General features: G+C 53.2%; 5 protein-coding genes across 5 annotated transcripts; 2 read left to right on the top strand and 3 right to left on the bottom strand.

Annotated features, from left to right (window-relative positions):
* Positions 1 to 555: 555 nt before the first annotated feature.
* N0V89_008820 (uncharacterized protein) lies at positions 556 to 2349 on the top strand (the record flags this gene model as incomplete). The annotated part of the gene is made up of 3 exons (XM_056217573.1): positions 556 to 570; positions 632 to 781; positions 832 to 2349. The coding sequence occupies 3 exons, from the start codon at positions 556 to 558 to the stop codon at positions 2347 to 2349; spliced, it is 1683 nt and encodes a 560-aa protein (XP_056069129.1).
* A 1552-nt stretch (positions 2350 to 3901) lies between these two features.
* N0V89_008819 (uncharacterized protein) lies at positions 3902 to 4688 on the bottom strand (the record flags this gene model as incomplete). Its single annotated transcript, XM_056217572.1, has 3 exons — positions 3902 to 4152; positions 4202 to 4266; positions 4603 to 4688. The coding sequence occupies 3 exons, from the start codon at positions 4686 to 4688 to the stop codon at positions 3902 to 3904; spliced, it is 402 nt and encodes a 133-aa protein (XP_056069128.1).
* Positions 4689 to 5273: 585 nt separating this feature from the next.
* Positions 5274 to 7466, top strand: BRF1 (transcription factor TFIIIB subunit brf1; the record flags this gene model as incomplete). The annotated part of the gene is made up of 1 exon (XM_056217571.1): positions 5274 to 7466. The coding sequence occupies one exon, from the start codon at positions 5274 to 5276 to the stop codon at positions 7464 to 7466; it is 2193 nt and encodes a 730-aa protein (XP_056069127.1).
* Positions 7467 to 7784: 318 nt separating this feature from the next.
* N0V89_008817 (uncharacterized protein) lies at positions 7785 to 8968 on the bottom strand (the record flags this gene model as incomplete). Its single annotated transcript, XM_056217570.1, has 3 exons — positions 7785 to 8225; positions 8276 to 8637; positions 8728 to 8968. 3 exons carry the CDS (start codon positions 8966 to 8968, stop codon positions 7785 to 7787), a joined length of 1044 nt encoding a protein of 347 aa, XP_056069126.1.
* Positions 8969 to 12391: 3423 nt separating this feature from the next.
* Positions 12392 to 13416, bottom strand: N0V89_008816 (uncharacterized protein; the record flags this gene model as incomplete). Its single annotated transcript, XM_056217569.1, has 3 exons — positions 12392 to 12537; positions 12591 to 13231; positions 13280 to 13416. 3 exons carry the CDS (start codon positions 13414 to 13416, stop codon positions 12392 to 12394), a joined length of 924 nt encoding a protein of 307 aa, XP_056069125.1.
* Between the last annotated feature and the right edge of the window lie 613 nt (positions 13417 to 14029).

The following is a 14029-nucleotide window of genomic DNA, read 5'->3' as shown; positions in this document are numbered from 1 at the left end:
TGGGACCAAGTGTCGCGGCGGTCGTCGAAGCGCTGTGGATGCCGGGGTCGCGCACTCGGACGGCCAATCATGGCGGCCAATGCGTGTCGAAGCCAAGCCAGACCTCAGACGCGCTGGGACTCAGAATTGGTCTCCCCACTCGCGCCAGTCTCCAGCCGCCCGCCAAATCCTCCCTGTGCCACTGTCCCCTTGCCGTGCAGCCCTCAAAGCCTCCTCTCCTCCCCCAAACTCTGCATTCCTCCCTCAAGAGCCGCATCACCGTAGTCACTCTTTTGGCCCGCTCCCCGCACCCCACGACGACGAATCGACACTACACCAGCAATAGCCGAGGCAGCGAACACACAATCGATAACACATTCACTACCGTGCGCACTCCCAGAAAGCCCAGGTGGCTCCGTCGTGATCTGAGCAGGGACCGAAGGAGGATTCTGGCTACTTGAGCACCAGTCGAAGTCGAAAGGAGCAAGAGCTCTCTACCAGCCGTGGAGCGGTAGCAACGAGCGAAGGACGAGGCTTGACGACACCATACTGCCGGGTAACTAATTAGTATTCGTCATGTCTCTGAAGCAGGTATGAACTGTGCCGCTCGTTCCAGTGCTTCGGGATGTCACCGCTAACGACCGCGGGGTAGGAAATCGAGACTTGGGTGGCAGCCCTAGGTGCCTACGACAACAACGAGTTTGACGAGGCCCTGAAGACGTTTGACCAGATCTCGGATACCTCCAAGATCCTGTTTAATTGCGGTGTCATTCATGCGACGCTCGGCGAGCATGAGAAGGCGGTATGTAGCGAACACCTTCACGGAAGAGGCACGTGCTCACGCCTACCTAGGTCGATTGCTACCAGCGCGCTGTGCGGCTGGACCAGTACCTCGCCGTCGCATATTTCCAACAGGGTGTCTCTAATTTTCTCATGGGTGATTTTGAGGAAGCGCTTGCCAATTTCAACGACACGCTTCTGTATCTCCGCGGCAACAACAACATCGACTATGAGCAATTGGGCTTGAAGTTCAAGCTCTATTCTTGCGAGGTCCTCTTCAATCGCGGTCTTTGCTACATCTATCTGCAGCAAAAGGATGCGGGTGTGCAGGACTTGTCTTTCGCCGCCAAAGAGAAGGTGGTTCCCGACCACGACGTGATTGACGAGGCCATCCGAGAGGAGGCAGAAGGCTACACGGTGTTCTCTATTCCTGTCGGTATTGTATACCGCCCGAACGACGCAAAGGTCAAGAACTTGAAGACGAAGGACTACCTTGGAAAAGCCCGTCTCGTTGCTGCTTCCGATCGGCAAAACGCTTTTACTGGGTTTACTGGCTCGGAGATCAAGAAGATGGCCAACTTAGCCAAGGACGACCGGCCCGAAGAGAAGCTTTCTTTCGCTGCCACAAACCTAGTCAAGCCGGAGCTTCAGAGCAGAGCGCGACAGCAGTCTGAGCCGCCCATGAACCGCAACATGTTCCCTCCAACGCCACCACCAGAGTCGGACAACCGCCGGTCTGCTGAGAAAAAGGCAGATTCAAATGCGCCAATGTCCCGTGCACAGTCTGTTCGTGGTGGTGGCCCGAAGCCACAGCCTCTGAACCTCGGACGCGCTGCTTTCGACCGTAGGGATGACCGCAAGGACGACCGCAGAGATGACCCGCCACAGCGGAGGGGAACCCAACGATCTGCTTCAGAGCGTCCAGCACCCAGTCGACAAGAGTCCATGCGCAACCGTGATATGGATCGCCGCGACGACCGTGGTATGGGTGGCAGGCGTTCGCGTGAAGCGCCTCGTCGCCGAGGGTCAGAAGAGGAGGACGACTATGCTGATGATGTCTACGACATGTACCAATCACGTGGAAGCCGTTCGGGTTACGGTCGCGGCTCCAAAGGACAAAGACGTCCCGCTTACATCGATGAGGAAGAAGAGGACGATTACGATGGAAGCGACGTTGATGACGCTGACTTCGAGATGGTTTCACGTTCAAAGACTAGGAGACGATCACCTACTCGCTCTGCCACATCCTCCGGTCGTGGTGGCACTGGCGGTAAAATTAGGGTCAAAGTCCACGCGGGCGACACGCGTTATGTGTTCGTCACGCCAAATTCGTCCATGCGAGACTTCGTTCAGTCCATCCGCGAGAAGTTTGGCATTCGGCAAAACTTCAAGGTCGAGATCAAGGATGATGGCGATATGATCACCATGGCAGACGAGGATGATCTGGACATGGCTATTGAGAATGCCAAGAGCATGGCTCGCAAGGAGGGCTCTGATACACCAAAGATGGAGGTATGGCTCACCATTTTCCCCTCTCAAAACGCAGATCTAGCACCTCTCACTACTTCTATCTCGGTCTCCCAGTACTAGTTGATCGAGCAGAGGCTAATCAATATTGTCTATTTAGGTTTGGATACGAGAAGTATAGATCTGTGATACCCGCGCTTTAGCTCTCACGAGGACCGCACCTTTTTCCTTTTCACCTCCTACCGTCATTTATAAGGACATCTCACGATATCTTGCTTATCTACGTCTTTATACTCTTACTCACCCCCCCTTTGTGGTAATGTCGATATGTTGTTTATCAGCGAGCATCTGTTTCCGTCACATACATAGCGTTTGCCAGGATCGAGAGACTATTTCTTACTATTTACTTTCACAGCCGGACTGTTGAGTGTCCGCATTAGACATATACTTAGCCCTATCTTTCTACAAGAATGGAAAGACGTAATTACACGAATGAAGCATACTTATCACGCCCTCAGTTGCTTGACTTTGCTATGCCTACTGCTCACTACGCATTTACCCGTCCTTGGCCTACATCATCTCGAATGAACCTGCGGACCGTCCAGTTGTTCAAGCACACATCACATTTCAGCGCCCATCCTCCAACTTGGCGCGTTCCACCCGTCACACCCTCACACCCGGAAGGCGGCTCTTCTTGCGCCCGGCACAGCGTACATTGCAGGCGGTTGCATCCTTCCAGAACGGTTACAGCCGCCCTGCATGCGTACACACGCGAGTATCAGACCACTTTGTTTTCGGCATTCTCCCGCTGCTCAAACGCGCAAGATGCAGTTGCGGCACGGCACGGTTCCTCCCAGACGCGTCGAAACTGCCTCCTATGTCATACTGCATGCATAGAAGAAATCAAGATGCAATGAGTTTCAGACTGGCCGTAAAATTTGTAGTGTGGTAGGGTTGTGGTTTGGAAAAGTCTCCGAGGAGATGAGTTGTAGGATGGTAGAGCACAGGGCGGGTCCAGCACCTGTCAAGCTGGATACAGGGCTTGGTGAGCTTTGGGATGGTGTTTGAGAGCTGGGTGGACCCAGGCTTCGGGGAACGGTTCGCGTTTCAGGATGTGTGACGTGCGCAGGTGAACTCGACGTCACGAAGCCGGGACTGCCCGCTATCAAGCGAATACGTAAGAGAGGTAAAGAGGTTCGTTAGGTTTTTGTGTGGAGGGTCGAATAATGTTGGCATATCGAATCCCCACATACCATAGCGAGTAGAACTTCCCTTATCTTACGACACATTTCTTGCCTGCTGACACTTGATGCCACCAGTTGCTTGCTTACTGATGAGTAGACCATTGACCTGTCCATTGCTGATCGATAGAACGAACGGTCATTGACGTGCCAACAAACTAGCTCTGACATTGTAGTCGCGTCAAGTAAGTCGAGGTTGCGTCGTGGTTGCCAAGTCGACTGCAACATCCGAATGAAGGCGCTGATAGTGCGCTTGCCCGCCAAGCTTCGAACAAGTCACTGTGCATGTAAAGTCTTGAAGTGTGTGTATGTCGGGCTGCCTTCACAATGTTGGAATGGTTGCAATGACTATCGTACTTTTCGCAACCCTGGTATGCCTCCTAACCATATTACAACCACAAGACCCAATCCAGACTGAGATGAGCGATTCGAGGTTACTCCTCGTCGTCGTCCTCATCGGCGACTACGGGCACAGCGTCCTTGTCCTCTAGGTCTGTAGGCTTGACTTTGCGGTCTTTCTCAGCGCCAGCAGGCTTCTTGACATCGGCATCCTCATCGCCATCGTCATCATCGCCAGGTTCAACCGCAGCTTCCTCATCCTCGTCTTCCGGCTCAGGCTCTTCTTCATCATCTTCCTCTTCGTCGTCGTCCTTCTTGCGAGTCTGGCGCGCCTTCTTCTTCGGCGCTAACACGCTGCATCAGTAGGGAACGATCACAGCACACGGGTCACTTACGGGGAGCTTCTTCGTCAGAGGCATCCTCGTCGTCAAAGGCGGAGCCAGCTTCCGACTCTTCATATCTACGGACATTGGGGTCAGCCTTGCGCAAGATAGCTGCATATCAGATGGCGCGAACGGAGATGGGAGCAGATGCAATAAGATCAAACAGAATCCAGCATTTCAATGTCAGACCAGACGAAAGCACAAGAGAAGAGACACAGGTCGATCAAGGGTAGGTTAGGATCAGGCCAGCTGACCGCCGTGCGAGGACAAGCGGGCTGCGACAACGAAGCTCGATGGAAGAAAACAAAATCATCAATGCAAAAACACGACAACAGGCGACTGCAACGGGCGCTTTTCCAGGCGTCTGCGACAACGTGGTGCAATGGGATGACGTCAAGAAGGCGCTCACTTACTCCTCTTCCTCGTCAGACTCGTCGCTGGGCAGAGCCTGAAGCTCTTCCTCCTCCTCGGCCTCTTGCTTTCTCTTGCGGGTGGACATTGTGTATGATGGGATGAGTGTTTGATGGGATGGATGGGAGATGATGGAGTGAGGTTGGGCCGGAGGGTGAGCTTCGGGAGGAGGTGGGGACCGGTTGAACGACATCTGGGACCCAGCCACCTTCCAGGCCAGAGCAAGGGGACGCTCGCGAGCTAATTCGAGTACCTGTAACCAGCCAATGGGCGTCGCGGAGAGGCGACCGCGCTGCAGGAACAGGCGATGGCGACGGAATGCGAGCGCTGACGCTGGAGTTCGATGCGCCGACAGGAACTCTGATGGAGACAGGCTGGTAGGCAAAGCTGGAAGCTGTTGCGTCTCCAGCCGGCCCTCACACTTCGCGCCATAGCAAGAGCACTCGTCGGAGCGCAAGAGCCCGCTCACGTTTCTTTTGGGGCTTGTTGGAGAGCCCATCTCCCACGGTTAGCGTGCGTGCTTCCCCCCGGGTCCCGCACGCCCCGCCAAAGCGCGTCAATCGCTGGTACCCCAACCGACTTTCCGACGCCCGAGTCCAAAACTTCTAACACCAGACACGTTCCTTCTCCTGCACAACATACACCCGCGCATGCGACTGCATCTACCTCGACCATGCCAGGCCCCGTAGTGCCCGCGCGGCGCCAGCCCCGCGTGCGCCTTTCCAACTTTCAGCAAGCCAAAACGAGTGCGACACCGCCACCCGTGCAGCCGGCCCAACGTTCCAGATACACTTGTTGCGAATCCCCCGAGATTGGCGAAGATGATGGCAGGACCGTCTGCTTCAACTGCGCTACGGTCCACGACGAAAGCAATATCGTTTCCGAGATCACGTTCGGCGAAACCTCCGGCGGCCGCGCCATGGTTCACGGAGGCACAGTTGGAAACGATCAACGGCATGCGAATAGCATGGGCGGACAAGCTTCGGGGATCAGCGGTGGCGACAGCGGCCAGACCACTGCGGATAGGGGCAAGAGCGCCATCAACAGCATCTGCTCCAAAATCAACCTTCCGTCAGACGGCGTTATCGCCATCAATGCCAAGAAGTGGTATCAACTCGCACTCAACCACAGCTTCGTCCAGGGTCGCGGTATCTTCAAGGTCGCCGCTGCTGCCATCTACCTCGCTTCCCGAAGACACAAAGGGAGCACCGTGCTGCTCATGGACCTAGCCGAGAGCATACAGGTCAATGTCTGGAATCTCGGGACCGTGTACAGGTCATTCTGCCAGGTGCTTATGGCGGATGACTCGTCGGGAGTCAATGGGAATGACGTTCTCGAGATCGAGCCGCTCATGCTGAAGTTCTGCCAGAGGCTCGAGTTCGACCAAGATTCGCACAGAGTGGCTGCCGATGCTTGCCTGATCCTGAAGCGAATGTCAAGAGACTGGATGGTGCAAGGACGCAACCCTGCAGGCTTGTGTGGCGCATGCATTATCCTCGCTGCCCGCATGAACAACTTCCGCCGTACCGTTCGAGAAGTCGTTTACGTCGTCAAGGTCGCCGATACTACCATTAACCAACGTCTCTACGAGTACAGACGCACGCAAAGTTCCCAACTCACCGTAAAGCAATTCCGAGAATATGCACCGCTGTTGAAGACTAAGATTGCTCCTCCTGCAGTCTACTTGCGACATGAGAGGGAACAGAGGGCTGAAGCACGAAAACGAAAAGTATCCGAGCTTGAAACCGGCGAGCCTGAGAATTTTGACGAACTAGATGACACAGTGGAGGATATTCCTGAAGGCGCAACACCGCCGGTACCGAGTCAACCGACCAAGCGCCAGGCGGCTATGATGAAGAAACGTAAATCTAATAGCGGAGAGCCGTTGCCCACCCCAGCGCAAACCCAGAATTCAGATCAGGCGAACGGTGAGGGTACCGAAGACATGGTCGTAGACGTCGATGCTTTGGCCGCTTTGGCCGGAGATGACATTGATGCGGGCCTAGACGCTTTGGCGAGCGCCGAGAATGCGGCCGCGCCAGACGAGGAAGGTATCGTCGTTCCGAAGAAGCGTGGACGCCCGAGGAAGAAGCGCCCTCTAGTAATCGTCCCCGAAGAAGACCTAGAAGTAGAACACGAGCTTGAAGAGGAAATGCTAGAGGCCATGTCGAAGTGGGAAGACATCTTCAAGGAGTTCAAAGAGAACGACAATCACGCTACATTCATCGATAGTCTCGAGAGGGCACGCAAACTCGTCGAACTGCACAAGCCCGACCGCAACGTAAATAGCGAAGAAGAGATTGGCGAAGATGAATTCCAGGGCGACCCAGACGTGGACTTCTGCGAATTATCTTATGAGGAATCTCAAGCCAAGGAGAGGATTTGGCTCATTGAGAATGAGGACTGGCTTCGCCAGCAGCAAGAGAAGATCCTCTTGAAAGCCCTCGAGGAGGCAAGAGGCAACCCGAAGAAGCCCAAGCAGAAGCGGCGAAAGCAACAGATGGGCGATGGTAGCATACTCGATGGCCAACCCGCTGCCAGCGCGCAGGAGGCTGCGAAGAAGATGCTCCAGAAGCGTGCTAAGCACTTCAGTAGTCACATCAACTACGATGTTTTCAAAGATATCATGCCTGGTGCGAGCGATGCCTCATCGGGTACCGCAACGCCCGCGGAGCAAGCAGCGACGCCTGCACCCGAGCAGCCGCCAGAGTCTGCCTACCAGGCTGTGCCGGCTGGTGAGGGTGACGACGGGGCTGAAGAGGAAGAGTACGGGGAGCAGTATGCGGAGGAAGAGGAGGATCTTGAGCACCAGTACCTGAGTGACGAGGATCAAGGCTTTGACGAAAACGAGAACTACGATTACTGAGAGTCGCAAGTGGCCGCGCGCTCGCGTTTTCAGCATGTTTACGACATTTAAGATCGATACAATGGGACGGCGCAAGTGGATGATTTCGGTTCAGCATCACTCGGCGTTATGATCGATCAAATACCCCGGCATACAAAGTAGAATTGGACTTGCTTTGCGCCCGCTTTGCGCGATGTTTTTGACAGGTGCAACTTGTGGACGCATCTATAGTATGGTAGACTAGCATAGCTACGAATAACATCTCGGTCAATTATTCAGTCTCTCGCTAGATACTGCCTTGATTCTTCAAACACAATTTTGACCAACTCCTCATTCGGCTCAGAGTTCTCCACTAGCAAACTGCACCCCCATCTCCCTGACTTTATCTTCCAAGCTGTCCCACCCTTTGCCGCCCTCCTTGATCCACTTCAAAATCTCCTCCGCACGCTCAGATGGCGGCTCGCACTTGTCGTCTACCTGGCCTTGCAAACCAGCCGGAAAGGTCCTGTCGGGGTATTCTTTGCGAAAGACGGCAAGGAGCTTATTGAAGTCCCAGCGCTCGGCGAAGCCGAAGATGCGTTCCCCAGAGATGGAAGGGTTGAGGAGGGCAGCAACGTGTAATAAGGCGCAGTCCTGTGTGGAGATGAAAAACTGCGGTCCTATCACTTTGGAGACGTGCTCGAAGTTCTCGCCTGTCCAGGCACTCCTTGCCCACGCGACGGTGGAAGGCGCGCCTTGTTTCGAGGGGGCGAGGACGCGGCTGAAGTTGCAGTTAGGCAGCTGTGCACCCTTTAGCTTCTTAGTCATTCATCGCAGAGTAGCAAGCTTACAATACTGTTGAAGATGAAACCAGGCTTTTTCTCCTCCATGAACTTCCAGCACGCTTTCTCACTCTCGGCCTTTAGCGCTGCGTAGATGTACAACCCCTTAAGACTCTCGGGCTCGTCGGCGGGGTGGTTCCAGCCTTTGACGATACCTTCTTCATTCCAGGACGACTGGTCGAGGACCTTCTCTTTGTCGTAGGTCGGGAAGGTGGAGGCTATGGAGGACGATGTGTATACCACACGCGTAATGCTGGGCGTTTTTGCGGCGGCGGAGAGTGCGTTTAGGGCGGAGCGGATGCCAATCGGGATGGTGGATTGAGGGTCGGGGCCATTGAGCGGGGAGGCGACGTGGATGATACCGGATGTTCCTACCAACGTGACTAGTCAGACTATGGCGACAGGGGGTAGCTGGGCGAGGGGTAAGGGGTGAGTGGTGAGGTAAGTTGGAAGTTGAGTACCCTTAACAACGTCGTCATAGCATCCCTCGACTGTCATATCTGGCACGGATACGAGTTCAAGCTTCACGTCTTGCTTTCCGTTGAAGTAGTCGAGGAGCCACTTGCTCTTCTCCACGTCGCGCACTGCGCCACGGACGTTATATCCTTTTTTTAGAAGCACATCGACAATGTAGCTTCCGATAAGGCCGTTTACACCGGTCACAAAGATGGTAGAGCCGGGCTGGATGGTAACTTCTGACATGGTGAAAGGTGGTAAGAGGGGAAGCTGCTGAAGTAAGCAGGAAAGGGGTTAGGAAGGAGTCGTCGCGAATTTGTGCGAAAAATTGGTGGATGCCGTGGGATAATACTTGAAACTGAACAGTAGACGGGGGAAGCGGTTGAAGGTTGTGGGGCTGAGGTGGAAGGGTTGAAACAGAAGGGATGGAGGGGCTTTAAGGATGAGAGGAGCTCAGCTAGGCGGGTTTGGGATGGAGGGCTAATATTATTGGGCACCTACACTAGTGCAGGTATTCTAAGGCATGCTGCATGCACAAATCGCAGCTTACGACCCGTGTTCGGACTAATACCGATAGAAGTCGTCTTCTGTGGGCCGAGATGAATGTGCGCAGTAGATGAGCATGATAGTAGTTGTTGCGCTGGTGCTTAGCCGTTCCGTATTAGCATGTTCTTTGCGTCTAAAGTCGACCGAAAATTGGTATTGCGCAAAAACATTACACCATTTGTTATGTTCTAACAGTTAATCGAGTGTGTGCTTCCATTAAGGCGCGGCGTGGGCTGTACACTGTCGTCTACCTCAAGCCTCCACTACGTTAGATCCTTCTCGATTGACGAAGTCCCAAAAAGAGAAGACATTCAGTCGCTCCTTCCATACTTTGCAGGTACTCCTTAAGCTTCCCGCCGTGGGACCAGCGCACTTCAGCCGGCTCATTGGGCAAAAAAATGGGTTGTTCCCAGAGTCCGAATAGCTATGCCGAATCTCTTCCCGGGCGGCCTTGTTGCCCATTGCACCGATGTTGTAGACCACCTAATATGCCGGAAATCAACACAGAAAGCGAAGGCCTATTTGATAGATTGCAGAATACGGACGTGTCTCAAAGCAAGCGAACGTAACCATAGCCGAACTTACGCTAGCCTTCGGGGCCACATGCGCTTCTAAACTGAGTGCATTGAACAAATCACGAACAATAAAATCCTGCGACAAGACCCGTATGGGGCCAAGGTAATCAGCAAGAGCCTACACTTCAGCGCTGCAGCAGATTTTGTGGTGGTGGCCGAGATCATCCATGCTGCTATACTATTCGGTCTTCTCGTAGTTTACGAGTGTTTGGAACTTGTCTGAAGCGGTGCCCTGAATAAGTAGCTGGTCAATTATACCTTGACGGCCTTGGTGTCTGCTGCGAAACTATCTGAATTGGCGGAAGAATAACCATGACTTTTTCTTTCTCGAGCGTGCTTTTGCTTGGTTGTGGATATTGCTTTGATTTCCACATCATGAGCACGTATACTTTATGGACTTTAGTAGATTGCATTGTCTAGAATGACAATTTAAGAAGCGCGTGAGAGCGCCTTTCATAGTTCTCGTGATCTTATTCAGTCATTCTCTCAACAGCTAAATGTGGAACATCACATACCGTTGGGTTTATGGCAAGTTACCAGTGTTAAATTCAGCCATAGCGGATACTAGGCTTCTAAAAGTTGGGTTTAGATACTCGTTGGGGAATGCGGAGTTGTAGACTGCCACGGGCTGCTGGGCTTGGTAGAGGTTGCGGGACACAGTGAATTACCAACGGTAGGATTCGTAGTGATTGTGAAGCAATCGACATTTAGACTAGCCAAGTCGAACATGTCTCCTATTGAGACTGGCTTGATTTCCATAAGGTCGAGTTCGTTGTCCATCTTCGTAATGTCTGCCCAGGTGACTCTAAACCTGATACAGAGAGCATAGTCAATCATGTATTCGAGAGCTAAATCAGCGACTATATTTCGCTATGAGACATGTTGTCGCGCTAAGAACAAAAGGGACCAAAGAACATCGCACGAGGGATATTGGAATAGCAACTCCGCCAGGCATGTTCTTGTTTGTTTACGGTTGTTTCGCGAGGAGCTACCCAACATAGTTGTTGGGCAATTACCGTAGTGTGCCGACTGGATGCGAACTTTCGCCGACGAGGATCTTGGAATATTTGCGTCTTCTTATGCTGCTATTTATGGCGTTCTTATTGGTCATGAACCGTACATCCGCGCATCAGGTGTGCTGATACTAAGGGTCGTGCACATGTGAGAAGCGACAACCTGGAAGTCGTCGAAGCCCTCACGAGGCTTCGGCAACACGCCTCGCTTTGCAAACATACGTTCTTGAAGTGTGCTAATACCAGGATATGTTTTTCGAATAGCAAGGTAAGCTCGTGCATGCCATTAGCGGCGCACGAGCTGTATGCGTTCGTGGAGCCTTCTCATATTGACTCTTGGGGTGACGTATCATCTGGAAGATGGACTAAATCGAATTTATTCAGTATGAACGAGTCGCATGCATAACGAAGCATGGATTCTTGCGTCCCCAACGCAATCTATGGGAATGTGCACATTACATAATCATCACGCATGACATAAGCAACACCGTCCAAGCTCCGAAAGTTTCTCGACTATCACCAGCATCATCACGATCATTGCATCCAACTTTACCGTCCCCAACCTTGTTAAACAATTCACAACCAGGTCCGCATCGCCCCCTTCTCTCGCGCAATCTCCAACCGCTAACGCGCCCACCCAGCCTTAATCATGCCTCCCAAAGCCTCCAACGGTCGCAAGCTCGGCGCCTCAGAGCCCAACTTTGCAGTCGGCGCGTACCAGACGCTCATGAGCAGCGATAACAGGAGCGTTGTTACTGCTATTGGGATGTTCGCTGTAAGACCCCCCAACTTAAAGGAGGAGTCGAGGAAGAAGCGGCGAAGGCCAGAGATGGAGATGAGGAAGGATCAGCTAACGGGAGATATAGATCGGTGTGACATTCTTGCATAGCAGCTGGGCGGAGATTCTGTTGCCTGCGTAGATCAAGCAATGAGGGCAGTGGGTGGAAACGAACCGTAGCGATACAGTCGATAACCGGACTTTCGCACGCGATACGTGTAGATACGTCAGGGACAGAGTTTGAGGAGGCATGTGCATCGGATATGGCGTTTGGGAATGTGTGCAACCACCGCTGAAGGAATATACATAATGCTTCGATTCGGGGGGGCGATTCTGAACGACCGCTTGTACAATATATGTATCACAAGAATATGAGCCGTGTGAAGCTACACGGTTCAGAGCCATTGTTGAGTTTAGATGTTGCGCTACATTACCGGTCCACGGGTTTGATGCGGAGTCGTGGTGTCGCGAATTGTGCGTACTCAAATATGTTTCCCTCCAGGTTCGTGTCAAGTTGCAAATCACTCAGTCACCCAGGGCACACAGATTATATGGTAAACTACTCTCTCATATCATTCTAGATCTGCTAGATCTACCCCTGGGTATATAACGTTCACTACTCTCAGGTGATGCGCTGCCGACCCCTCCCCTCGCGCAATAAAACTGCCCTTAATATCAAAGTCAAATTCCGAAAAGATGCACAAGAAACGAAGCCAACAACTACAAGACGCATGGCATATGGTACAAGATCATAAAGTCATAAATAGAGCGGGTGAAGCTCTATAGCTTGGGACTTGGGCTTGCGGGCGACGGTGCAGAATATAAGGCCGTTGGGGTCGGATTGGGGCGCGAAGACGGTGGCATCTTTGCCGGTGTTCTTGAGGCCCTTGTACCAGCTGAGGTCTGTTGGGTTTCTTAGCAAGATGTTCATGCAGATGCAGGGTGATAGAACATACCAATCTCAAAATAGTGCTTGTTCGGCAGGACATAGTCGACCTCCTCAACCAACGGTACATCAGCGAGAATCTGCTCGCCCATCTTGTACATGGTCGCCTGCACGCTCGCGCTATCGTCCTCGGCGAAGATCTTCAGCGTGATGTCCCTGGCTCTCTGCCACGCGCCGTTGAAGTCCACGTCCTTGACCTCGTTCACATTCTGGAACGTTTTCCACTTCCACCCCGCTTCAATCTCGGTGCTGAGAATGCGGTCCCAAGTCTCCGGCAGCCTCGTGAATTCGTCACGATGGAAGCCATAGAAGGCAGACCCGGTGCTCTTGAGCACGAGCAGCTTCTCGATCTTCGACTTGATCTCTACGCCCTGGTTCTCACGCGTGACGGACTCGACGACGCGGATCTCCTCGCCATCACGGAAGAACGAGTGCGGGTGCGGCTTGCCGTCGATGGTCATGCGCGTCCAGCGGTGCTGGACGATCTTGACGTGGGCGGCGTGAATGTGCGGGTAGGTCTTGACGAAGTGATCGCCGAGAGTCGCAGCGAATTGCTCGGGCGGGTCAATGGCGTGCTGCTTTGCAAGGACGTAGATGGTTTGCTTCTGGGTGTCTGTGGCGACGACGGGGCCATTGTCTGCTTTGGTGTAGCTGTTGGGGTTAGTGATGTATGTCAGAGGAAGGAGAAAAGGTACATACGCGGTCTCAATTTCGCCCTCCAAGAGAGTGCAAACAGTCTGCTCAATGACGGTGTGGACGCCGGTCTTTTCGTTCTTATCTACCTTGTACAAACGGACGTTGTCCTTGCCATACTTCGCGTAGCTGAGTTGAGACATGCTGAATGGTTTTGATAGACACAGGTCGCGTCAAGATGTGAAGAGTTCTGAGAAGTAAAGGTTCCACGGGAGTTGTCACAGAGTCCAGAGGCAAAGAAAGTGAAGCTTGGTCGATGATGAGGGGAGCTATGTGAGAGCTATGCAATAGATATACTCTAAAAACAAACCCTTATCAGAACGACTTGCCGAGCGGAAATCGCCGAACCGGACGCGGCAGCGTGCGGTAGCGTGGCAGACTATGCAATGCACAATTAGATCGCGTGAGACGTTAGGGAGAGCAGAAAATGGCGGCCATTGCTCTCAAACGTTTCGAGGAGCCCGGCGAGGTCCGACGATGGAGCAGGGCTAGCTCCGCAGAGGAAGCTTCCCATTGGTCGGAGTCAATGCGCACGTGACACCGGCCTGGCCATCCGCGGGGTTCAGCGAAAGATGGATATGCGTGATGGATGGCGAGCGACTGAACGTACTTGACGCGCAGTGGAGCTGTAGTAGTAATAGCGTAGTAAGCTGTTGCTCCTGGGATGCTGCAAGTGCCTCCGCGGCGGCTTGGTGGCAGGAGGGTATTCTAGAGCCGAATATGCAGCACGGGCCGTTATTGTTGGCACTGGCGTTC

Source organism: Didymosphaeria variabile (genome assembly GCF_027946475.1).
Source record: "Didymosphaeria variabile strain IMI 356815 chromosome Unknown scaffold_6, whole genome shotgun sequence".
Classification (NCBI taxonomy): Eukaryota; Fungi; Ascomycota; class Dothideomycetes; order Pleosporales; family Didymosphaeriaceae; genus Didymosphaeria; species Didymosphaeria variabile.
This window is presented reverse-complemented; position numbering and strand designations above follow the sequence as displayed.